Source organism: Colletes gigas, unplaced genomic scaffold (genome assembly GCF_013123115.1).
Source record: "Colletes gigas isolate AHSC1104 unplaced genomic scaffold, ASM1312311v1 Colletes_gigas_Sc00002, whole genome shotgun sequence".
Lineage (NCBI taxonomy): Eukaryota > Metazoa > Arthropoda > Insecta > Hymenoptera > Colletidae > Colletes > Colletes gigas.
Window position 1 is genome coordinate 3,865,597 of NW_025106631.1, and position 27,744 is coordinate 3,893,340.

At 38.9% G+C, this 27,744-nt stretch overlaps 1 protein-coding gene across 3 annotated transcripts; it reads right to left on the minus strand.

Annotated features, from left to right (window-relative positions):
- Positions 1–103: 103 nt before the first annotated feature.
- LOC122399848 (arylalkylamine N-acetyltransferase 1-like) lies at positions 104–26,470 on the minus strand. Of its 3 annotated transcripts, none has more exons than XM_043400885.1 (4): positions 26,360–26,470; positions 3,571–3,838; positions 1,054–1,270; positions 104–322 (listed from the first exon to the last, which is right to left on the minus strand). In XM_043400885.1, the coding sequence occupies exons 2-4, from the start codon at positions 3,803–3,805 to the stop codon at positions 124–126; spliced, it is 651 nt and encodes a 216-aa protein (XP_043256820.1). In that variant the 5' UTR covers positions 3,806–3,838; positions 26,360–26,470; the 3' UTR covers positions 104–123. The 3 variants fall into 3 exon arrangements, with proteins under 3 accessions (XP_043256820.1, XP_043256810.1, XP_043256801.1); XM_043400875.1 differs by lacking the exon at positions 26,360–26,470 and adding an exon at positions 23,186–23,460; XM_043400866.1 differs by lacking the exon at positions 26,360–26,470 and adding an exon at positions 7,244–7,730.
- Positions 26,471–27,744: the final 1,274 nt, after the last annotated feature.

The window sequence follows — 27,744 nt, forward strand, 5'->3', positions numbered from 1 at the left end:
AAAAAAGATTAAACGAACGGAGACGGTTAAAGAGCAATTGTATAAAACGTTGGAGTGCGTTCCTCGAAGTTATCTTCGATTACTAAACAGGTACTCGATTTCGAAAATAGATTATGCTGCCGTTCACAATTTCTTAACGTACGTAACGATCGACGTGTGCGGAAGTGCCGGTGAAAATACAGGCTTGCCATCTTCGTCGACATAATCCGCGTAAGGTAGCTCGTATATTGGCTCGAAGCCCAATCCCGCGCAAAGTTTCCCGGAGAAGAAGGACGAACAGTCGGCACGTGTGAAGTGAAATCCTTTTTCCCGCCCGACTTCACTGCAAAATGAACATGTAAATTAACCGTATGTAAATATTCATTTATCATTTCCAGGGGTGTGATTATCGAATATCTCTAAATTATGGAACCCTCGATATCTCAAAATCTTTTCGTGATTTTTGGTTAGCTCTCTCCCGCTGAGCTCTTCTAGACCCACCATCAACATACAGAAAACACTATCTTACACAACTTTAATTACATTTAGTAGCAACAGATCGAAAAGTGATGAACGTGTTCTGATACAGAACAATATTGCAAATATAATTTCAGTACTTTCTGTAAAATACCCAACAACATGAAGAGCCCCCCCCAAGGATTTCGAAATCTTAAAAATCTGATTGTTTAGGTTAGGTTACTATCGAATAAAAATATTAATAAAGAAATTAGAAACCAATTTCAAATCGTGCAAAAAATTGATCTTGGATGAAGCAGGCTGCGTATACCAAGGTGTGAATTGTTAACATAAAGGTAGAAAGAATATAACCAATAATGCAGTTCTGGAATATTTCGGTAATGTTCTTGCAACGTTATCGCAACAATAAATGTTACAAAAACGTTGCTGCAATTGCACAACCGTGGACACAGACAACGTGTCAGAAATGTTCCTGTTATGTTTCGCGCTGCATAACGATTCTCAATTAAATGTCGTTTAGTTCGCGTTACTGCGTCGCAGAATTCAAGCTACTGATAAATGACATTTAAATTGCAGCAACATAGCAATCTCACTCACATCGTTTTTTCTATGAGAGCTTTACCGATCCCTTTGCCCCTCCAGCTCAGGTCTACGGAGATTATCCTAATTTCCAGGATGTTCAATCCCCGGTACTGTCCGTCGCTGTTCACGTTTTTGTCAACGTAACGCAGTAACCTGAGAATCTTCTTGAATTTTGGGTTCTCGCAAGCGGTCAAATATTCCGGTTCCTCGTCGCTCGGCGGATCCATCTTCCCTGCATAACGATTAAGCGCAATTTATCGTTTAATTAAAAACAAAAGAAACTATAATAATAAGGTAATTTGCTATTCATATATACGATACGAAATATCAATCTATTCATACATTTAACTCCGGTAATACGTGGCCGTCCTTTGCCATAAACGTTTGTAATTATCCACGTCGTTAAATAATGCACGAAGTACGCCGATCGTTAATAAAAATAATTACAAGTTACGAGTTATAAATTACACCCAGTTTTTGCTCGGAATACCATTGAATTACGAACGAACCTGGGATAAAAGTTTGAATTTGGCAAATAATATTACCGCGTTACCGGATCTGTTTTATGTCTTGTATATCAGATCCTGTCCAAGATACGACGCTGTTAATGGCTCGTTGAATAGCATCCAATTACAGGATAGTTTATTAATACATAATTAGATTGTTCGAGCGATTAATAACGTCGCGTCCAACGCGGGATCTGCTAGATAAGCGATAAATCTAGCCAGCAGATCCGGGATGAAACGAAGTAATAGTTCTTTGTACCGAAACTGTTAGCTCATGAGGTTACGAGGACGTAACAGTTTTTTTAAACTTCGAAGGGTTTAGATGCGACGGTTCGAACAATAAATAAAGTTTACACAACTCGTGGCAGCGTGTCTGTAATAATATTCATAAATAATTTCAACATTTGCGACCGGCGCGCTACAGATGTCTAATAAGAAACATTGTTACAAGTCATAAATTCAACCAGCATATAGTACGTATTTGCATACTCATAGTGAACGGCATACGTATGTATATTCTATTCTAAAGGTCTCTAATTACCATGAAGCACGAAGTTTCTCGATATGCACAGGTTGCACATCAACGACGACTTCGGACTCCCAACGCCATCTTTAACCCCAAACGAATATCGGTTAAAAATTCATTCGCGCCCGGCTTGTGTCCTGTTCGCGACATAACCTCAGTTTTTTTTTTCTTTTTTTTTAAATTCTTTATCGCGTCGTGAATCACTCGTAACGTTTTCCTTCGACGATCGAATATGTCGCGGATTAAAGAAAATCGTTCGAATAATTAATACGGACAACCAAGGTGCTATTAATGGTAATTACTCGTTCAGTTACTTTAGCCCGATGAAACGTCTTATTGTAAGGAAATCAGCCTCGGGTGCTTACGTCGAAGGTAACTCTTTAACGTCCACTTTGCATTCGAAATGATAATTTGCGACCGTTTTGCGGCAGACACGAAGTCGTTCATCATTCGACGACGGGAGTCTGTAATTTGTCGTGCGAAACGAGTTACGGAATTAGTATTCTTTGCGTTGCATTAGACGAACGTAGACAAGATCGTCCAAACGGAAATGCCTAAACGTTGCTTATGTATCCGGGAAAATAATTTTCAATGCAAGTAACAGGCACTTTCTCTTAAAAATTTCGTATTTTATATTTATTGTAATTTCAATGTCTCTCGAATTCTTAAACCGAACTTTTTAATGTTCAAACACCTTCAATTAAACATCAGTCTCGAACGAATCGGGTTATAAATAGTTCCTTTTCCCCCTTCAAAGATCATAATGGAATCGAAGGGACGAAAAGTGTTTTCGCGTTCCATCACATATAGTAAATATTTGTAGCTATATCTTCTTATGGATATCGAGTTGACTTTTATAATCTCAATAACACGAGACTAACTGGATCTGTCGATAGATTAATGTAATTACCGCGATTGCGACAACCGGTAGCGATTAATAAGCCTCACTCTAGCTCGGTTACTCGTACAATAATTTATGTAACGTTTGAACAGTACCGTTTCGTAGTAGGTGTGTCCCTCCCCCCCTCCCCCTCTCGTAACTATTTTTCCATACGATTTTTGCGGCGAACAGTGACGGCAGCTGTTTGCGCGCGTTTCGACGCAAGGACTCTTAACCGATTTACAAGGCCTTCCCATCGCGATTCTCGTTATCGTTCGCGTTGATCTATTTAGAATCAAACGACGGCGGCCTCCAAGTACGTACGTGCATCGGTGCACGGGCAAATATTTTGCAGTCTGCTGCACACACACACAGACACGCTGCATCCGCACGTAGGGAATTAAATACGGTATTCAAATTTCGAGAACGAACTCGTCATCGGTACGTGTAACGCTGAACGTTTCAGATCGGTGTGTCATCGTTTTTCCGCTGAAAATACCGCGTTTAACCCAGATATATCCGGGACTGGCGTAAACAGAACCGTAGAAGTCTTCTCGAAAACAACGGTCGATCTTTGACACAGTTATTCCGGAACGCCAGCGTTCAGGTCAGATTCTTACCATTTAACACGACACCCACTATAGCGCCGCTGTTCGAGACCGCCATGAAGCTGAGATTGTTCTCCACCGCCGACATGCTGCAATACTCCTCCAGCTCGAGGCAGGTGCTGTCCTCGCCTTCCGGTATCAACTGGATCGAGTGATTAAGCGGCTCGTCCCTGAAGAAGAACCTCCTGAGGAACTTCAGTATCCTGAGCTTGTCATCCTTGGTCACCGTTTGGATGTGATAGTCCATGCCAATGCTGTCTGTGTCCGGCAGATCCGCCAGCTGGGACAACATGGAACAATAAAATATAGTAGCATAAGCATATAAATTGAATTTTAGCGGTTTTCTTCTCTGTCAGTACGTCTCCGTTGCACTCAGATGTTGTAATAGATTTATTATACATGGTTTATGCGTTGCAAGAACTCAAATTTTTAAGTAGAGTCCACTTGGATATAAACTGTAATTAGACTGCGGATATTTATGCATTTATGTCAAAAAACTATAGAATGCATTTAATATGCAAAAATATACTCAAGTAAGATAAGAATTATTGTATTTAGGGGTTGAAAGAACCCTCTACGAAGCTCTTATTTTATTAATTTTATAAATATATGAATTTGCATTAAAATCCGCAGTCTAACTATAATACTCTGTATCTCTAATTTGTAAGCAAAGTTCAGTTAGACACAAGCTACGATACTCTGTATACTTAGTTTCATAAACTAGCTTCAAAGGGGACAAAGGGTTAATAGGAAAGCTACTAAATTTCATTTATACCGACTGAATCGCCTAACTCGACCACCTTAGGTTACACGTAAATTGTTTGTTATATGGAAAAATGCGAGTACTGATTGAACTAAGACTTGGACAATTTTGTGTTATTTTGCTTTGCGAGATTACTTTGAGTTTCTTAAATTAAACGTGTAAAAATCTCTCGACATAGCAATATAATTTTTAAACATAACAAGAATCCGCACAATACTTGACTGACCCCCGAATCCAAACACCAAGTATTTATAAACATGTCCAGGCACGATCGAATTTATTGCTACGCGAAATAATATTAGTTTCACCGTAGAAGTGAACGTGACAAGTCACCGTAACCGGTGAAATTTAGTAGGCAATAGTGAAAAGCTAGATGTGATATTTATGGCCGTTTGTTGTTTTGTTACTTTCTTTCGGAGCATCGTAAAATGCTAAGTTTGTCGCAAACTACCAGCGATAAGACAGGAAATACCGTATTATTATCGCATGTAATACTATACGTCTTTTGTTGCAAATAATTTTCCATAAATTAAACTGTTTATGAGTAATTTAAAGCGGGTCGAGTTAGATGACTCACTTGGTTCGGTCACGGTGACTACTGTAACACGTACGATTAAGAAATATTCAATTATCATTTTGGTTCATTTTTATTCATTACCAATAGAATGTTCCGTTCGTTCAAAGGAACTCTTTGAGCAGTGTGTAAAATAATCTACTGTTTTAATTTAGAGAATTGTAGATAATTAATGTTAGGTAACAAAGTGGTTTATTTTTGTACATACATTTGTATACAACGCATAGAGTAGTATTTTAAAATTATTAAGCATGAGACAATGTTACTATTAGGACCTAAAACTGCCTAAAATGTTTACGAGTGGACAAACTATGTTCGTTGGAGCCACGTATTTGGTTTTGTCGAGTTTGCATGTAACAACGAGCGCGTAACCGTTTCTTTTCGGGACCGTTCGACTCCCACGGGTATTATTCATAGGGATACTCGTAAGAACGTTCGCCAATGCGATCTAACGATTTCACCAATGCAGCATACCGTTGCGGTTCAGGCAACCCAGCCCGTATCTGATCGTACAAATTCTCGGTAACAGTATATCGCGCAACGGCCACGTGTGTATGGAAATGTAACCCGATGCAACATTGACAATAACAACAATCCGTTGTTTTTCCCGACGAACGGGAATTGAATTAGCGCTTTCACGCGCTGCAATTAACGTGGCCTGGTGCCGCGACTCGAGACGCGTCCGCGTTCTGGCAACATTTCATCCCGATTCGTTACCGCGCAACATTGTTCCAAAGCCTGAAACTGATTTGAAACAACAAAATTATTCTCGAGCTAGAATACTAAATTATGCTTCAAGTTCAATGTTCTCCCAAGTCTGTACAAATTAGATTTTTATTGTTAATTCTTTAGACGAGTACTCGTTCGATCAAATATTTTTTTGTACGTCGTTGGTTGCATCACGACGAAGATGCTATCCAATGAGTGATAAAATTTTGCTGGACGTCCTTTCGTAATTATTAACTTCCCGTAACGACGTCTCACCTTGTCTCTTTGTTAGAGATAGGCGATGTAACGTTTCATCGCCAGCAACGAACTCGTTCTTTTGCTTTATCATCCGTACGATCGTGTCTGTAATAATCGTAAATTGTTTTCCACGCGTAATATGTTGGATGCAACGAGGAAATTAAGGACAGCGTACGATTGTCTTTTACTGCGTATAGAATCGAACTTTTTGTCAACGCTGTAACATCGAAAGTACAGCGACTGGTTCGACTATAGCCACTTTTAAACGTTCCATTTTAATTATCTTAAAAAAACTGTTGTTTTGAACGACAGTGTATTAACTACCATAATCAACAAACTCTTCATAATTTTGTTGATTTCACGAGCAACGTAGATCGTGGCGATCTCAGATCCTCGGATCCTGGAAGCCACTTTTCTCGTTGCTCTTGAAACGAATAAATCTCTACCGTTCGTTATTAAATTAAAATTAATTCTCAGGACGTCGCACAGTGTGTTTTGTAAATGAGAATTCGTAACAAAAATCATAGCTTCCAAACTAGTCAATTTTCGACCCAAGACCTCTCACACCTTTTTAAAGAGAATACAAAGATGCATCAATTGCAAAAATTGTGCATTTTTGTCAAAAAAATTGAAACGACCTTGATTTTTTATCGAATAAAAATTGTTTTGCTAATTTTTATTACTGCAATTTCTTGTCAAGTGATTGCTGTGTTTTGTTCAAAAGGTTTTTTGATTTGCTTAAAGTGTCTGAAATATCGTAGTGATCATTTTGAGTATATGAAAAGAAAATCATAACTTTGCATCTGTGTAATGTTTTTCAATTTATTCCTTTTTAATTAAAATATAAAATAGATACAGAAACAATTTCTTATCTCGCAAATAAATAAAAGCACACTTTTTATTAGATTAATTCCGATTCTGATTCCGAGCAAAATGATTTTTAAAATTGGCGTTAAATTAAAGTTTAATGTGCCCTAAATTAGTATACAAAATCGAGGTATTTTTTTTAAACTCAATTCAAAATTGATAAACATTTACCATAAAAAATTGAGACCAATTGCTAATATTGTAAAAAGATTGTTTAAAAATTTAGAAGGAACTGTAATACTGTACATAACTTGCAAAAATCAAATTAAAAACACAAATTTTCAAATTGCAATAAATTTCTAACATCATTCTCAACAACAAATTGGTAAATTCAGTAAAAGTTATGGATCGTTGTTAAAGTCTACGTTCCTTTATCAACATTTTGGGATATAAGAATTTATAATAGACTTTGGTTTTTCGACTTTTGTCCATTGCTGAACACACTGTGCGTCGACGAGAAATTTCGAAAGATTCGTATTTGAAAATGTCCGTTTCGAGAAGTTGTACGAGCTTACCGTGTACTTTTTCTTTTTCTGCATATCTTTGGCGAAGTTCGTTTGTATCTTGGTGCCCTCGATACGATCGGAGCTTCCCAGACCGGACGCCAATATCGTTTCCATGGTGAATAAATTCGTTACGGGTTTTCTGTACGAATGAACCTTGACGCGACGAGGTCCCAGTGCGAAATTCGCGTGTCGATCGAATCAGATCCCGGGAGACGGTTCGTTCGCGATCGAGGTGATCCCGATGAAACGCTCGATAGGTCACTGAATGTAGAAACACCGGGGAGACTTTGCTTAATAACACGATGCTCGTTGTTGACGACGACGTGCGGGTAATCTAACACTGCGCTTTGTGATAGGACGTCGTCTGTCTTATATACGCTCAGTACGGGCAAAAGCCATTCTTACAGGGACAGGCGAATATAGTTTAGGATACCGTCGATCGAGAACATCGCGATCCAGAACCTGCGCGATCGCGCCTCCGGTTTTTTTTTTCTTACATTTTTATCTGACATCTTTGCTCGAGGCGATCGCTCATTTTTATTCCCAGGAAAAACGGGCATTTTTAAGAATAATCGATTTGCATCTTTTAGAACCGGAAAATATACTTTACATAACGCCCGCGCGCGCGCGCGAGCACGCTCACGCTCACGTTCACATTCACGTTCACGTTTCTTCGTCTTTTCTGTTAATTGTTAATTCGTCAATTATCGGTACTGAAACTCGCGTCAAATAAAAATTCATTCGAGCGTCTCGAAATTATGAAAGGGAAAAATTAGGGCGTTGGGAGATGCTGGTAACAAAATTTAAATATAATTCGGAGTGCAAAGGGTTAAGCTTAAGTAATTTGTAACATTATGTATATCGATGGAGCCATTTTTCTATTCTTCGTGAAGTCGAAAAATTCTCCACCTTGGAATCGTTTGCATCGGCGAATAACAAAATAATGCACGTGAAAGTGAAAAAACTGTTCCGTTAATGGTACATAATTAGCGTAATTGTTTAACAGTCATCATTAAAGGAGATGTAAATTATAGAGATAAACTATAGAATTATCTCCGTTTTAATTTGATCTGTTTCGTTAAATACTGTATCCCAAGTATACTATTACTGTTCTTCGAGCATTTAATTAAGCATAATATCGCGTGATATCGATTAAGGATAATTTACAATTTCGTACCGTTGAATGAAAAATAATCGTAACGGCGAGTGTATAGAAAATGGCGGCTCGAAACTTGGAAAAACATGTCGAAACGGAATTGATAAACGTATCGAGTAGGACGAATGTCAGTGAAATGGAGTAAGAGGTTAACGTGGATTACGATGTATAGGGGGATAAATAGAGTGGGCAGCGTTTTGTAATTTATCGATCTGAAGAAGAAATTATAGTCTCCGCGTTATGCAAAACCAAAAGGGTAGGCAGATAATGGCTGTCGCGTTACGAAAATACAATTTTATTTAAACGTTTCGTGAACCGAGTCTGCACGATTATACATATACAGGGTGTCCTGTAAATAGCGTAAGAACCGGAAATGTGGGGTAGCTGAGACGATTCTGAGCAACAATTTCCTTCGCAAAAATGTCGGATGGGGCTTCGTTTTTGAATTGTTAACGAAAAGCACCGTATCACGTGGTAAACTCGTATGGTTGCTATGTTATTATACATACAGTAGAACCTCGATTATTGCAGGAAATCGAGCCTGAAAATTCTTTGAATAATCAAGGCGACTTGTCGACAGCTTGCAACGGACGTACCACTCGTGCAATTATCGAGGTTCTACCGCATCGACTTAACTTCGACGTCTCAGCGTTTTGCAAGAAAGTGTAAATGAAAAATTGTATTCCATCGAATTGGTACACTTTTAGATAATAATTTTAGCGGAGGAACAGGGAGAAACAAAGTCGAGGCGTTTAACACTAGATTTACGGATGTCTGATTCCATATTTAAAATTGCAGAACGCGTAAATATCATTTTTTAACAACTTACGTTGAATTTGATCGATGCAATCGCAAGAATACATATTATAATTAAAAGAAAAATCGTATTTTAAGGTAATCGTCAACGCGAAAGGTATCGATAAATATACGTGTGATCAATGTTCGTAAATCTAGTGTTAATGAAAAACGATGTTTTCTCGTTCTGTGGTATTCGTTCTTGATCCTCTAAACGTGCGAATTATTCTTACCGCGTCTCGACGATGGCCGCGTCCCGGGGCCCCGTCGTAATTCATTCTCGACAGAACAGTGCCGAGGGAAAATCGAATGTTCCGGACAGATTTGTAACGTGCCTTGTAACGGCTTTATCGTTCGATATCTGCTCGATGCAAATGCAAACGACACCGGGAGAAATAACGTGCGTCGGGTACACGTTCGGCTTCGTTTCCCGCACGCGATCGACGTTTAATAGAAATACGCAAAAAAAAACTAATAATCCGCGGAGGAAATTACTATCCACGTCGATTACTTTGCGTTTATATTGTAAGACCCTGACGCACGTGAGGATGATACTGTGCAAGAACGAACGGTATCAATTAAACGACCGGTATCCTCGAATACGCTGTTCCTCGAAGGTAATGAAGCCACCACGCTCTGAAACCGTCGCGGTTTCTCAATTCGTAAGCGTTATAATTAAATACGAGCATTCGACGGATCGCGAGACCGTTTAACGCGCGTATCAAACACGCCTTTTAGTCGTACAACGTTTTCCTCGAACCTCACACGACGAGGAATAACACCCTAAATAGCAAAGTCTTTGGCAATATTTATGGGGTTTCCCAATTTTTGTCTACTTTGTAAATATTTTCATCCAAATGTAAAAGCACATCAACCCGTTCGCTGTCCGTGACCCGTATATGGTTCACATCACCGTGTTATTAGATACGCCGCTGAGAGGCCGGACAGTGAACGCGTTAGAACCGCGAAAATTTACTGTCATCTAGATATTTGTAACTTTAATGGGAATCAAACACGCCTTTTAGTCGTACAACGTTTTCCTCGAACCTCACACGACGAGGAATAACACCCTAAATAGCAAAGTCTTTGGCAATATTTATGGGGTTCCCCAATTTTTGTCTACTTTGTAAATATTTTCATCCAAATGCAAAGTTATATCAACCCGTTCGCTGTCCGTGACCCGTATATGGTTCACATCACTGTGCTATTTGATACGCCGCTGAGAGGCCTGGACAGTGAACGCGTTAGAACCGTGAAAATTTATTGTCACCGAGATATTTGTAATTTTAATGGGAAATGTTGCAAAATTCCTTGCTCGTGTGTCGGGAGAAAAGTGTTTGCAACCCGGAAGTTTCAATGTATCATTACTGTTCGCAGGAATTCTTCGAAAGGACTCGAGACGCTTCCCGGTAATCTCTTAATTCGTCGCTCGAGTTCAGTGTACACAGACTGCATCGGAAAACAATTCACCCGGCGTGTTGACCGACGTTTCCGGCTACACCGAAAACCGATTAAGGCTCGCGGAGCGGCGGATGTTTCGGAAAATCACCGGCGCAAAGGTACGCGCGATGAATTCGCTTCGAATCGAAATGTTTACGTAAAATCAACACGCGTGTCGTTTAACACTTACATATTTAAAATTGCAGAATGCGTAAATAATATTTTTTAACAACTTACGTTGAATTTGATCGATGCAATAATTAACCCTTTTAGTACCGAGCGAAAAACGGGTGCCTATGCGAAGAATACCGAACCAATTTGACGAGTTTGTTATGGTTGGAGAAAAAGCTCATAAAAACCAAACTAAGAATGATATTTACAAAATTCAAAAAGCAGCACATTACGAAATAAAGTAATGGCAATTGGCATTTCAATATTTATTGCAAATCATATAAATAACATAATTATAAAATAAGATAAAAAACATAGATGAGGCTTTGTTAGAAAGTTATTAACGTTTAAAGTGGAGCACGTACTGAATTTTTTTTCTCGAAAACGCACAGGATTTCGAGGATATGTCTATTCACCAAAAATGATTGTAACTGACCCCCACAATCGAAAATAATTTTTCCACAACAATTTGAAATTTTTTTTCCCCGTTGAAAAATTTCACACATTTTTGAATTTTTTTCTAGAAAGTGGGTAGGAATTCAGGGGTATGTGTATTCACCAAAAATGATTGTAATTGACCCCCGAAACCGAAAATAATTTTTTCAGAACGATTTGAAACTTTTTTTTTCGTCGAAAAAAGGCACCTAATTAGATTTTCGGTAAGCAATTTTTTTCTCGAAAATGCGTCGGATTTCGGGGGTATGTGTAATGATAAAAAATGATTGTAATTGATCCCTGTAACTAAATATAATTTTTTTAGTGTGATTTTAAATATTTTAATTTCGTCTAAAAAGTTCAGTACCTACTCGAATTTTTTTCTCGAAAGTGGATAGGATTTCGGGGGTACGTGTAATGATAAAAAATGATTGTAATTGACCCCTGTAACTAAATATAATTTTTTTAGTGTGATTTTAAACATTTTAATTTCATCTAAAAAGTTCAATACCTACTCGAATTTTTTTCTCGAAAGTGGGTAGGATTTTGAGGGTATGTCTGTTCACCAAAAATGCTTTTGCAATAAAATTAGACCCTTTATAACGTTTTACAAATTTTTTTTGAGACAGAGCTTTCTCCTAATGCGAAGAATAGAGCACCATCGCATACGCAACGATATATCGTCGTTTGGCACTAAAAGGGTTGAAAGAAAAATCGTATTTTAAGGTAATCGTCAACACGAAAGGTATCGATAAATATATCAATGCCCGTAAATCTAGTGTTAAGTGCAAAACGAGGGGGCGTGTATCGATCACCGACGCGCGACTATCGAGTACTCGAACGATCCTATCGACTATCGTGATCGAAAGTCGATCCTTTCCCGATTCGTTCCCGTTGAAACTATTAATTTCATTATAGAAATTTTTCGATGAAAATAGTAACAAAACAACGAACATTAAATTTCGATATCCTGTAAGATATTTTCCACCTTCGAACGTGTAAGCGGAGCAATCATCGTGGCATCCAAACAAGAAGCTCGTTATCTAGGAATCCGACGGCATCGAAAGAGCGGCCTCAACGGAAACGTATAGTCAAATTGGTCAAGGCGTTGGTCTGCCGCCAAGGTGTCCGATAGCGAACGTAAATCGCGAATGAAAAAAAAAACGGAATCGGTTTCGAGCGCCGAACACGATTCATTATCGGTGCTCGAACGAGACAAAGGAAGCTGGGCGACAAGTCGCGAAACGCGCGTGTTCATGAACTCAAGGTGCACGCGGGTTGTTTACCCGTGAATTATGCAACCTTTAACGAATCGTACGGAACGAGACAACGGTGGCTGGTCACGGAACTGTCGTTAATCTAAAACCGCGAAGGTCGACGACAAGAACCGTGGCCGTACCTTAGGCGGCAGTCAATGGTGTCGATCACTGGCTCCTGGGCATCGCGAGTATCGCGCTATATACGCGTATCCTCTTCGGGAAGGATACTCAAAACTCGGATAAAAATACGTTCGCCGCGTCACGTGACGTTCCTCGGAATAAAAATCGAGATCTTGACCCATTTTTTCGTACATTTTTTTTCTCCGCCAGCCGCGCGTTTTACAGGGACATCCTGGCGTCTCTATCGTCCGGCGATCGTTCGCGAGTCCTTTGAAACGGTCTCCTACAACGCGAATACAATCACCGCGTTTCTAAGCAGCCTTTGATCACGAGGAACGATAAACGAGAGAGGCGGTCGCTGACGGGCACCGGAATGAAATATAACAATCGTTTGCACGTTCCTAGAATCCGTTCGAACCGGATTCGGTGGCGGGCGTTGGAACGCCGAGACGACTTCCGCTATTGACGACGCGATTTATTGGTATCGGAGATGGGCAAACTCTATTGCGTAACGAGCAAAAAACAGTCCTCTTATACGTCATTAAATAGGAATTTATAATATTCAAATAACACGAGTACTTCATTTTACTTTTATACTATGGGAAATATTTTAATGCAAGATTCTAGAGGCCAAAATAGGACGAAAATCAAGAATAAAAATTTGTTAATGAAGGCTTCGTTAAGAAGCTATTAACATTTAAACTTCGGCTGGTTCTGAATTTTTTTCTCGAAAATGAGCAGGAATTCGGTGGTATGTCTATCCACCAAAAATGATTGTAATTGATCCCCGCAATTGAAAATAATTTTTCCAAAACGATTTGAAACTTTTTTTTTCCGCCGAAAAATTTGTCCTTCCTGAATTTTTTTCTCGAAAATGGGTAGGATTTCAAGGGTATTTCTATCCACTAAAAATGATTGTAATTGACCCCCGCAATCGAAAATAATTTTTCTAAAACGATTTGATATTTTTTTTTTCGCCGTAAAATTTGTCCACTTTCCTGAATTTTTTTCTCGTAAGTAGGTAGGAATTCGGGGATATGTCTATCCACCAAAAATTATTGTAATTGACCCCCGCAACTGGAAATAATTTTTCCAAAACGATTTGATATTTTTTTTTTCGCCGAAAAATTTGTCCACCTTCATGAATTTTTTTCTCGAAAGTGGGTAGGATTTCAGGGGTATGTCTATTCACCAAAAATGATTGTTATTGACCCCTGCAATCGAAAATAATTTTTCCAACTCGATTTGATATTTTTTTTTTTCGCCGAGAAATTTAGGCACCTACCCCCTGTCAATTTTTCTTAAAAATTAGTTTTTCGTTTAATAAATTTGTTTGACGCTGTGTGGAAATTTTGTTTAATACTTTTTTGTAGGTATCCATGGGCTCTACTTCAGAAAAAAATTTCATTCAAATATGTTCACTATTCTAGTAGTTATGGTCGTTTGAAAGTTGGACCATTTTTATGTGATTTTTCTCATTTTACGGGGTTAAGGAACAACTTTTCGAATATTCTTAGAATTTCCACACATTCTACACTAAAATACGCGTTGTTTGCATTTTGAAACATTAAAATCGTCCAATCCGTTCAGGAGTTATGACATTTTAAAGATTCGCATAAGCATTGCTGGCCTCGAATTAGATTTCCAGTAAGGAATTTTTTTTCTCGAAAATGCGTGGGAATTCGGGGTATGTATAATGACAAAAAATGATTGTAATCGATCCTTGCAACCGAAAATAATTTTTTTAGAACGATTTGAAATTTTTTAATTTTGTCAAAGAATTTCACACCTTCTCGAATTTTTTTCTAGAAAGTGTGTAGGATTTCGGGGGTATGTCTATTCACCAAAAATTATTATAATTTACCGCCGCAACTGAAAATAATTTTTTTAAAACGATTTGAAATTATTTATTTTCGCCAAAAAATTAAGGAACCTACTAGAATTTTTTTCTCGAAAGTGGGTAAGATTCCGGGGGTATGTGTATTCACCAAAAATGATTGTAACTGACCCCCACAACTAAAAATAATTTTTTTAGAACGATTTTAAATTTTTTAATTTAATTTTTCAATAACATTTTAACAGAGCCTCCATCAACAAATTGATATTCTTGATTTTCGTCTTATTTTGGCCTCTAAGATCTCATTAAAATTTTTCCCAAAACACCCTGTATAATTGGAAATAATTTTTGTTACTCCATTGCAATTGACGAGCCTTAAATTTATTTTCTTTGATATAACGCGTTAAGAGAGACGAGGAATAAATAAATACTCCACGGTATGCAACTGGAAACGACCGAAATTGCACGCAGGCATTACGATAAAATGTTTCTGTATTCTTGACCTCTTTTTAAAATTCAATTTATAATGTACGGCTCGATCGGACGAAGGTCGCGAATAAATCATTTTATTGTGTGTTTATTCGTCGTCCGTAATTGGTAGAAACTTTTTTCCCATCCCTGGTTAGAATTTACTCGCAGAGGGCAATACTAATTGCGCGATTTCTATGAGATCTCCATAAAGAATATTTAATAAGTAATACTATTATCCCTTCTCTCTACATAAATCGCCTCCATCTTTATTTCGCCCGAACTGGCGCAGCAAACTAACGAATCCTCAAACAGTGCTGAAGAATATTCAAGAAATTCAACAATCAGCCATAAATCCTTCGAATTATTATATCACCGATTGCAAACGTACAATATTAACACTAACAATGGCGATTAAACAGGCTTAAAGTCTGTTTTCGCGGTAACCGATCGCACATATAATGATCGTGACGAGCATAAAGATCGAAAAACAATTATTTGTTACAACTAATCGAATCTTTTCACCCAAGAAAACAAAATGAAGTTCGATGGAAACTTTGTCCCCCTCCGATTGTTGTTCCCCGCGTCAGGAACGAGTTCTAGTCCACATAATTCCACGACACTGACCTTTCGCTCGACTTCCGCTCCCCCCTGAGGTTCTCCACCGTGATTTTTCATCGCGTGACGTTCTATCGTGTCTGGTAATTTTCGCGTCGATCGCGCCTCTCGTCGACTAATTTGTTACAAACCGTGCGACCGGTTTCGAGATGAAACACGATAATAACGGCAACAACCTCGACCGACGTGCGATGCTTTATCATCGATGGATTTGCTATTTTATTGATTTATGGAATATGGAAAGCTGAGAGTATGTTGTGTCTTCCATTTCAAACAGACAACGTTGCACACTGTGTCTGAACAAGTTTGTTTAATGTAAACGTTTTGACTCTCAATTTGGGCCCTAAAAGATTATATTAAATAAACTAGGGTATAAACTATCACTGTATTTGTCCTTTGAATCAAACATCGATTTTATGGTTTGCAGAAAAAATGATTGCATTATTGTAACCGATCTCTATGATTGCAGGAGAGCCTCGACCATTGCAACGAGTTGACAAGTGGAAGGGGATGGTTACTCGTTGTTAGTAACGAGCAAAGTTGGAGGAGGGAAGTAACTGCCAGTAGTGGAAATATACTGTGCGAGTGGGGTTTCTTCTTATTGGATTGGTTCCCTTCATTGTTGCACTGAACCTCGAACGTTGCAACAATTTTCAGTTCCGTTTTCCTGCAATTAATCGAGGCTCTCCTACGACTGAAATCCTCTCTTCGACCGTCAGAAAATGGTCTGCTATAATTCTTCTCCAAAGATGAATATTGTTTTAACAAAGGTCGTCTCACATAAATTGCGTTTAGTTTTAAGTGCAGGGGTTTAAGATAACAAGAGTGTGTTTAATAATACACACACGGGGGGCATTGAATCACATGACGGAAGGTCCTTCGATTGGTGGAACGACATTGGCGACTCCCAATTGCTAGAATGTGGCATTTCCAATGCCACCTCGCCAATCGGACGCCTAGTGCCATATATGCGCCATGACCTCGCTACAAATTCAATGTCCCTTGCTTTCTAATTCTATCCTTTTCATCAAGTTATTGTAATTAAAAATATAGAAAGAGTAGACTCAAACAACACGATATTTATATTTATATGAAAATTGTACAGATCCCTTGGTACTCGACATAATAAATGTCTTCTGTTCCATGGGGTTTTTCCGCAACGTACGCCATAAATGCATGGAAACTCTAATAATTAAGTACTCACAATGGCGTCGAGAAGAAACGGGGTGGCGAAGATTTATTTTAAAAGTTTATTATTAGCATCGACGTTGCTATAAGTTCTCGCGACAAATTCCCTTGCTTTCTAACTCCATCTTTTTCACCAAGTTATTGTAATTAAAAATACAGAAAGAATAGATTCAACAACACGCTTATATTTACATGAAAATTGTAATCCCTTGGTACTCGACATAGTAAATGTCTTCTGTTTCATGGGGCTTTTCCGTAACATACGCCATAAATGCATCGAAACTCTAATAATTAGGTACTTACAATAGTGTCGAGAAGAAACAGGACGTTGAAGATTTATTTTAAAAGTTTATTATTAGCATCAACGTTGCTATAAGTTCACGTGACAAATTCAATGTCCCTTGCTTTCTAACTCCAACTTTTTCATCAACTTATTGTAATTAAAAATACAGAAAGAGTAGATTCAACAACACGATAGTTATATTTACATGAAAATTACGTAATAAATGTCTTCTGTTTCATGGGGGTTTTCCGTAACACACGCCATAAATGCATCGAAAACTCCAATGTTCAAGTACTTACAGTAGCGTGGAGAAGAAACGGGGCGGCGAATATTTATTTAAAAGTTTATTATTGGCATAAGCTCTCGCGACTTCGTGCTTTGGCGAACCGTCACGTTTCCCGTTAATAATAATTATTCATCGTCGATGATTCCTCAGCCGTGAACCGTTCGCGAGAGCTCTTTGCTCGCCGCGAGACTGAGTTGCTTTGAAAGGCGCAGAAGGATACGCGTATCGAATGTACCGTTATTTAGGACACGGAGTAAGTTGAGCTGGATACGTTACTAAAAATCAATCTGCATAAGAATAGCCCAACAACCAAGGCGCAAATTACTTCGTTCGAAAATTTTGCATAGCAGTCGAGCATGCAGGGAGAACATTATTCATGCAGCGGAGGGTTAATTGGTTCTAGACCTCTTTGCTAGTACGCAAGCTCGTTGTTACTATATATTGAAACTAAAAATATAAAATTTTTCTGCTAAATTATAGTGATGTTATCGAAGAAACTCAAAGAGAAAAAAATTCATTTTAATTACTGTTATTCGAGGTTTCAAAACATTTTGGAATTTTTAAGAGAGTTTCAAAGGCTTTAATGCCTCCCATTGTCTCGTTAATGTCTCAATTAAATTATTAAATATAAATCAATTTAAAATTCTTATAAATAAATTTATTAAGGATAATGAATCTTCAAGTTTATATCGCGAGTAAATAAATAATGGATCCCGATGGTGAATTGTCCGCTGAATGATTCGCTACCGGTGACCTATACATCGTTGTCCTCATTTTAATTGTTCATAATTGAAAAAAAATCCGCGAGTCGTGTCGGTCGATCATTGATATACTTCGTGACGTAACCACCCACCCGTTAAGAGATCGCGGTACACGGTACGCGTACATAAATGATTCTCGATCGAGCGTCAGAGGCGGTGCCAGATCCGTAAGCGGCAAACCAATCGGAATAAAGTACACCTTCTCCCGCATTAAATCGCCGGTAATTGAACGTGAGTTCCCTTCGAGGTGAAGTCGTGTATAAAACACCTGACTAAAAAAAGTTAAATCCATCATCGACCCTGTTATTCTCTCTATGCTTCGCTTTCGAACGATCAGCCCTTGCAGTCTTAAATCGATCGAATTTTATTCGAAATTATACGAATTATTCTAACAATTAAAACAATCGTTAGCGATAGTAGAGCTTGCGAGTATAATAAGAGACAGATTTAACTTGATCCAGTATATTTCAAAGGGGTGAACGCAACCCCCAAAGTGGAGGTCCTCAAGGGTAACACGAGAAAACATTGTCAACAATTTAATTTCAAGTCGTCAAGTGCAATAATTGTCGTAGGTTGTTAGATTCATTTTTATGTTTCTAAAGATCCCAAATTTCAGTTACCCAAATTTTGTTAAAATGATTGAACGACTCAGGATGGGATGATAAAATATCGATCGACACGTCGCGAACGTTGGATTATTCCGGATCGCCTTGAGATAAACAATGCAACGTGTTCTGCGTAATAAATCCATTAGTTGACTTACAGACGTATTAGTTACCATTGAACCCCGTACCGTGCCTTGGAATCGGTAATTGTGATTTACGCGAGAAGTTGCGCGGGATACGCCTTCGTCTGATGTCAGTCTACCGATATACAAGCTGTTAAAAAACCCATGCTTCTCGAAACACGACCTGCCTTAGAACAGTGATATAATAATCCATTTTTCATAGATATGCAAACGGTTTTATGGAAATACTTCCCTTCCATATCAATTGGGCATTATTTAAGTCCAATTTAAGCCCAAATTTCTTTGAAGAAATGAAAATTTAAGAACTATACGAAAGTTTTAGGTGCAGGTAGCTTCGCAGAAGGGATGGAAAAGAGTACTGACCAACCCAGACCCAGGATGTGGACAATATGGGGTTGCTTGGAAGTAAATCAACGATCGACGAAGGTCGTCGGTGGAAGTGGGTGGTCAAATGGTCGCGTATTAGTCAACCCGAGCATATTGCCCGGCGATCGGCTCAAATCTCGTTAGTGGAACGATAGCTAGCATAGCGGACCCAGTGGGGGGTGAACCTGTAATAGGACTATGCACACTCATATGGTCTTTGCCCCCGAAGAAGTTTACGCAGGAGGTCTGGAACAGGAATCATTGCCAGGGGGTAATGGCTGTCCATTTATGGGGAGACTGGCCTCAACACTGTCAGAGCTTTTGCAAGGAAACCGTCCCCTCATAGAGAATTCAAACTAAAACTAAAGCTAAAACTAGCAGGGAGAAACAGCAATTTACTTTTGATTTATGTCTTCCCATTAATCACAGTTTCTACTTGTACCAATGTCCAAGTCAAACTCAATTAAATATAATTTGGCTGGTGGATCATTACTCAGAGTTTCTACTTTTATCAATGTCCAAGACAAGCTCAATTAAATATAATTTGGCTGGTGGATCATTACTCACAGTTTCTACTTTTACCAATGACCAAGTCAAACTTAATTAAATATAATTTAGTTGGTGGGTCTGCTCATTACTCATAGTTTCTACTTTTACCAATGTCCAAGTCAAACTCAATTAAACACAATTTGGCTGGTGGATCTGCTCGTTACTCACAGTTTCTATTTCTACCAATGTCCAACTCAAACTCAATTATATTTAATTGATTGTTAGATTATATTTAATCTGGTTGTTACGTCTGTCCATTACTCACAGTTTCTACTTTTACCAATGTCCAAGTAAAACTCAATTAAACACAATTTGGCTGGTGGATCAACTCATTACTCACAGTTTCTACTTTTACCAATGACCAAGTAAAACTCAATTAAATACAATCTGGTTGTTACGTCTGCTCATTACTCACAGTGTCTACTTCTACCAATGTCTACCACCTACCACTAATCTCAGAAATTTTCTTTTTGTTTGCAGAAGGTTCCAGGAGTCCAGTGACCTAGTCACCCGGGATGTAAGCGTCGGATGTTTTGAAAACTAATCGTCCAGGATGTAAAGATAAAGGAAACTGTTCCGGGTGGTTCCGTATGCCGCGATGAAACGTTTGATTGGTACGCGTCATGAATGAACATTTCGTCGCGGAAATATTTGTATTCGAGGTACGTAAAGCGATCACCTGGTACATTCGATCGGACGTGTATATCGTTGCAATCGAGGCTAATCTCGTTTAGCGTTCGAAGCTGTGGCGGTCGAGCTCGTTTTAGAGTCCGTTTCTAAACCAAGTTGGAAGATGTCGAGGGACTGAAACGTACTCAGGACCGATTTCCCACGATTTCATAAACAATGACATATTTAATCGATAAGTAACGTTACTTTAAGAGGCACTCGTTTCTAAGATTTTACGATCGTTGCTGTTTTCTTTTTTTTAATAGAGTTTCTGCATTTTTATCGCATTTCTATAGATCGTAAAATGACAAATTTAATCACCTACAACGGAATATACGAGCGTTGCGGTCGTTTTATCTCGCGACATTCGCATCGATACATATTTTCTAATGTTATCGAACAGTTTATGAATTCGTACTGAAACGTACGTTTACTACGACACGCGTCATTGAGTGCGATAATAGGGTGTTCAGTTCGTTAGTGTAGAATTGCAGTAGCTACGCAGACTATCAAATTTCTTCGACGTAGCATCGCGAGAAAGAAAACTCTACACTGTGTGCGTTTGATGACGGCATTTAACCGATGATAATGATGAGCGGGAGGGGCAAGTTTACACAATTATTTAGTCCACGATTGCTATAGTAAACAATTCTGCAACGTGACAATATAGAAAAACACGTCATCCTCAAGTTGACGATGCAATTGAAAACTTCTGTCGTAGGAACTATGATACTTTTGAACTCGTTGCTTTCCCTAATATCTTTTTATATTATTTCGTTCCACGCGCCATAAGTTGAGAATAGTTGCGTTAGATTAAGAAAACTATCTACGATTTTAGCGGGACTGTAAATGAAGTGTATGGCCTTAGGAAGAATCCATAAAGCGACACGCGGCCATTAAATGTCAAAAGGTTCTCCACCTCTGGCATAGACTCTGTGGCTTATGTATAATAATCGGTTCTACCCGTTTAACATGTAGACTGCTAAGTTATACATATGTACCACATACCAGACATGGGAAAATATCTTTAAAAGTATTTTTTTTTAAATATGATATATTATAGAGGGGCTTAAAATAAATTTCATTTTATTTTGATCCACCAAAACTTCTTATTAAGAGAACTCGATTAGATTTTGGGAAATTCTGAATTACACTGTTATTAACCCTTTGCACACCTATGTCGAACTCGACATTTTTTCAAGTCCAAACCAAGGAGATACCATACACTTGAAAATTAAAAAATACAACAATAATGTAAATAAAACAGATATTTAATTGAATTTGTTTAAATTTGCCCAACTTTTTAGCTAACGTAAATGTCAAATAAAACACTCAAAAGCGGTGGAAGCTGCTGGTAACAAAATTCAAATATAATTCGGAGGATTTGTTCCTCTATTTGTTTAAATTTGCCCAACTTTTTAGCTAACGTAAATTTCAAATAAAACACTCAAAAGCGTTGGAAGCTGCTGGTAACAAAATTCAAATATAATTCGGAGTGCAAAGGGTTAAGAGTATGTTCAGCAGTACGTTTCATTTGTTTATACGCCCATGGAATAAAAGATTACGCTGTCACATGTACATGACTTTAGTTTCGTACGAGGATCAGTATGTCGTGTAGGTCTGACAGCGAAAGTACGTCTATAATGCGTAATATAGACCTCGACACTGCGAGGAAGTCTAAATAAATGAATAAATATGGATGAAAACGCGGTACCATCATCCCCTTGGCCTGGAGAACCGGATGACCAGTGTCATATCTGTGCTTAGCTTCCTTGGCGCCCGGGGCAACATCGACACACGCCCCCCTTTGGCTAACAACCCTTTGCACTCCGAATTATATTTCAATTTTGTTTTATTTGAAATTTACGTTAATTAAAAGATAGAGCAATTTAAACAAACAGAGGAACAAATAAATTCAATCGAATATCTATTTTATTTACACTATTGATGTATTTTGTAATTTTCAATGTCTTTGGTTTGGACTTGAAAAAAGGTCGAGTGGGACTCAGATGAAAACTGAGTGCAAAGGGTTAAAATAGACTATCGACACTTTGACGGCCGCTGTCACGTATACGTGACTTCGCGAGTTAGTAGATGCTGGCCACTGTCACTTGCGTGTGATCTACTGTATCAGTTACCATTTCATCGTACACTCAACTTACTACGTTTGTTACATTTATAATTCCTTGTAACAATTCTGTATCTCACTTTGGCGTACAATATCAGTGGTGACGTTAAAGTGTTGAAATAGACACTCCACCACCTTTGTTCTATCGCTTGCGTGTGAATCCGATAAAAATATAAGGGCTAAAATTATTTTCCACTCTTCGAGAAGCTAGAGAACTCTTTCTAATTGGAAAGTTGAACAAAACTTGTCTCGAAACCTAATAAAACCTATCGTCAATAGCGAGGAAGTCGGAATAACATAGTTTTAGGTGCCTCCATTATACTCTTTCTCTAGAACTCGGGCTAAAATTATTTTCCACTCTTCGAGAAGCTAGAGAACTCTTTCTAATTGGAAAGTTGAACAAAACTTGACTCGAAACCTAATAAAACCTATCGTCAATAGCACGTCAAAATAACATAGCTTTAGGTTCCATTATACTCCTTCTCTAGAACTCGTGCTCAAAAGATTGGGACAATTTATACAACAGTTGTGCACCTCGAACGCGAAGTATTTACCAACGCGATATTTATTTGTTTAGGGGTCGAAAGGTCCCCCCAAGTCGGCGTGCTCGCGATTTGGGGCCCGCGGCACGCGAGTCGAAATGCCTGGCCAGGCGACGATGTGTGAACACTTACGGCTTGCCTCGTCGCGCTGCGGATCGAACGAAAATCAAAGCAGGTGCTCGATGCGTCGGGACGCCGTGGCCCCTCCCCCCAGCCACCTGACCCTCCCCGCCTGTCGTCGTTGCGCCGGTGCACGTCGAACACGCGGAACTAGCGAGGATGGGATATTTTGTACTTCGGGCACGTACCGGTGCTCCGAAAGCGGAGCGTGTAATCGAATTACATGCCGACGACGCCGGGACGAAATTATTTCTCGCGCAACAGCCGTCGACTTCGCGCGGGAATCTGCCTGCTCGGACGTTCCGCTGGACGTTTCCACTCGTCGATGATAATTCCGTTATCGAGTGCACTCGCCGGCAACGTCATTGTTGCATCGAGATAAACATCCCGCCATTGCATTACGGAGACCGTTTCATCAATTTTATTCGAATTTTCGAGGACCACAACAGTGGCTGGTAGCTCTTCTAAGGCAGCCGCCATATTGGAAAAAGATAAATCGAGCCTCCACGCTGTGAAATATTTCTTCGATCTCGCTAACAATTTCGAGGGAATTTTTACAGTGGCAATATTAACCCTTTGTACACCTATGTCATCAATTTTTATCTCAGGAGCTCCTTTGTCTCATTCGATATTTTTTCAAGTCCAAACCAACGAGATATCATACACTTGAAAATTAAAAAATACAACAATAATGTAAATAAAACAGATATTTAATTGGATTTGTTTAAATTTGCCCTACTTTTTAGCTAATATAAATTTCAAATAAAACACTCAAAAGCGTTGGAAGCTGCTGGTAACAAAATTCAAATATAATCTGGAGTGCAAAGGGTTAAAAATTGAACGTGTTTCTTTTGTTTATTTACTAAATTCAGAGAGTCATGGTGGTCTCTGTATCTCTGTATGTTAGAAAATTATTTCATAGCAGCATTTTGCATAACAGTAATGTTATCTTGTATTCAGATTGAAAACATAGATTGTAAAAATGCTACTACTTTCAAACAGTTAAAAGTGCAAAGGTTGCAGCAAAGCTACGAGCATTGGGATCGCGTAAAAGTAGGATTCGAGCAGGGTCGTCGAACCGGAAGTGGACCTTTTTGACTCTGGCTTTCCAGAAGTATTTTTTACGATTCGAACCCCGTAAACCAACAATGGACTTAATTCCATCCTCGACTATTGTAATAGAAAATTATTTCATAGCAATATCTTGCATAATATTAATGTTATCTTGTATTCAGATTGAAAGCATAGTGTGTAAAAATGCTACTACTTTCAAACAGCTAACAGTGCAAAGGTTGCAGCAAAGCTACGAGCATTGGGATCGCGTAAAAGTAGGATTCGAGCAGGGTCGTCGAACCGGAAGTGGACCTTTTTGACTCTGGCTTTTCAGAAGTATCATTTTTTACGATTCGAACCCCGTAAGCCGACAGTGGACTTAATCCCATCCTCGACTATTTGCATCGCGGCTTATTCTGTCGGAGTAACGCGCGTACAGTCGGCGTAAGGTCTCGTGTCGCTAAAGTCGATAAGAGTGCAGTTTAACCTTCTATAATCTCTCGTAACTGCAACGTTACATACCTCTCTAGCATCTGTTAACCCTATCGTCGATACGCATCTATTTTTTAAACAACACCGTGGCGCGCAAACAATCTATTTACTACTGTTTTACGGACGTAGATGGAAATTCGTGTTTCTTCAGATCAATATACGTAAGTTTTGCAAATCATATTCTTTTTAAATTCAGGCGTTCGAAGTGCTCGCACCAAATACGATTGCAAATACTTTTTTAAAGGATGAAGAGTCTCGAAATGTCTCTCAACGTTTGAGAATTATTTTTTAAAAAGGATCCTCTCGATTGTTGCGCCGAATCCCCTAATATTAAAGGGGGAGTCTCTTGTGAGACCTCAAAAATATCAATTTTTTTTTACTTCATTTTTTGAAAGTATATATATTTAAGTACTGTTAAATTTTGAGAGATAAATGTCAATTATTATGTCATTGCTTCGGGTGATTAATTTTTTATTGAAAAGTTGCAAAAGAAACGACGAAATTTTGCAATTTTTACTTCAAGCTTTCACCATTTTGTCAATTTGCAATATAAATTAATTATTTTGGTACGGGCGATAACTGCAAACCTACCGAATAAAAATCTTTTTGATTTTTTTAATTTAGTCAAACTTGAGAGCTGGAATCACCTAACGCCAGTGTATAAACACACGTTTACCGCGGACGTGATAACAACATTAAAAGTTATTAAAAATTAATAAAAAAATTATCTTGTACTCCCAAAGGATAGCTAAGTAAATTGCAAAAAAGAATCATAGTGTCAGATGCAACATTTCCTTGAAAAAAATTAGGAAAAATGGTTCAATTTTCTATCATTCACACGAGACTCCCACCTTAACGCTGGCGTTTATTTCCGTTCCGGCCGGAAATAGACGGGGCGTAGGATCGTGGAGAACACACTGCCAATGTCGCCGATGTATTTGCACAGCAACGGTGGACATTGGACGGCGTAAATCGTCCTCGCGGAAAATATATCCCCGGTTCGGCGGAACATTCGTCTTTGGGCACGCCAGCCTCGCGCGGTGCCCAATAAATCCGACGATCCGATTGTTTTAGCACGCGAAAAAATCGATGTATCGTTAGGTGCAACAATGTTATCGGCGACTCGAGTTTTTCAACAATGTTGTCTCTATTAAAAGTATCTATTAACACTTTGACTGCCAGTCTAAAATCCTAAAATTGTCTACGAGACCAAAACTTTGATTTTAGACAATCGTAAATTACACAACTTAAAAGTTGTCGTAGTCAAAATTTACGAAGCCTATTAAAATTTATTTCCTTTGACATTTTAACTTGGGAATTAATTGTTTTAGTTTCACTGTTAAAAGTTCTGTCACCCACATACGGGTGACGTGGCAGTCAAAGTGTTAAAAGCGTCTTTATCAACAAAGAAGAGGTAATTAGATCGAACGAAAGAGGCAAATAGATATTGGGGGCGATGACACTGACACCAGATCACTGGTTTACACAAACGTAACAAATTAAGTTTGATAGTATTAATTAACAGTTGATTAGAATGCATCCACGGGGCCTGGATCAAAGACGCTAATTTCTGATCTCTTCTGGTCGCTAAGATGATATAATTTTAACGAATTAAGCTAGGCGTAAGATACGCGTGCCTACCTGTATGCCTCGACTTTTTTTGGTGACTTTTCGTCGGTTTTTCGACGTTTCGAAAGAACGAAACACACGCGTCCCCTTCGGTCTATCGCCAACTACGCACTGCCAACTCCCGGGAACAATGTTCGAGCAATAGGGAGGGTCATTACCATCCGGCGCGTAATATCCCTTCGTCGTGGAACCCGTGGAAAGGGTAGACCCCGAGTCTATTTTTCCATTGAATTTGATTAGAGCAGATACGAACCTGTTAGTAATCAGGCCTTCAACTCGATGCGTCGGGGCGATCATAGAAACGGCTCCCCGGCGCGACTCTGTACCATAAATCCTAACGAAATCAAGCAATTTAATGTTGGCCCGTCGGCCATGTGCCGATGCATTCACGTTCTAAATCGGTGCGCGCAGTGAAACGCGGCACAGAACTTTCCACGGAAATATCAATTGCCCCGTTGACGGGGCCCCGGATGGCCTCTGCAGAGGCGTAAAAGCGTCAATGAGACTGGAGGGGTGTTGGGGATGAAAGGAAGCCATCAATAGCGATTTCCATTCACTTTTTTCAGTTAACGGATCGACTGTTATTTCCAACGATTTAAAGAATCATTCAGGTGATATTATCATATTAATCGTTCAGGTTCGCGAAGTCTAGTGTGTTTTGTATCTGGGGGAGAGAAATTGGTAGCAAATTCTATTAGCAATTTCTAGGGGGTGGAAATCACGAATTTTTCCACGATGTTGTCAGCTATCCTCTTATATTCGTCTGTGACACTGCAAAAGACTCTGCACAGATCTTATGGAAAATGGCCCCTTAGTGCGCCTTATTCCAGACTACCACCCTATTCTAGACTACCATTTGAGTGTGAGAAGCACTGTTGTACACTGTCCATTTATTTGACCCCTTAAAACTCAATAGTAGTACTGTGGGCTCTTAAATATTACCCCTTGACCCCTGACCTATTGACTCCCCTTCAGGAGTCAAAACAGGAGTGAGTTAGCTAGCTGACAAAGAGTGAGCTATCTAGCTGGTAAGGAGTGAGCTAGCTAACTGACAAAGAGTGAGCTATCTAGCTGGTAAGGAGTGAGCTAGCTAACTGACAAAGAGTGAGCTATCTAACTGGCAAGGAGTGAGCTATCTAGCTAGCTTGGAGTGAGCTATCTAGCTAGCTTGGAGTGAGCTATCTAGCTAGCTTTCAAGGAGTGAGCAAGCTATGTCGACGGTTCATCATGTTTGTACATTGAAAAAGAGAACCATTTTTTACCCTTTTGGCGTCTTTTTATTTTGACTCCTGAAGGGGAGTCAATGGGCCAGGGGTCAAGAGGTAATATTTAAGAACCCACTGTACTACTATTGAGTTTTAAGGGGTCAAATAAATGGACAATGTACAACAGTGCTT

Bases quoted from the DNA above. Each gene is read 5' to 3' on its own strand.
- LOC122399848 (XM_043400866.1), bottom strand. From the start codon at position 7,348: ATGGAAACGATATTGGCGTCCGGTCTGGGAAGCTCCGATCGTATCGAG. The intron at 3,839-7,243 runs GTAAGCTCGTAC...ATGTTGTCCCAG, and splicing joins AGAAAAAGAAAAAGTACACG to CTGGCGGATCTGCCGGACAC. The intron at 323-1,053 runs GTGAGTGAGATT...TTCATTTTGCAG, and splicing joins GCTCTCATAGAAAAAACGAT to TGAAGTCGGGCGGGAAAAAG.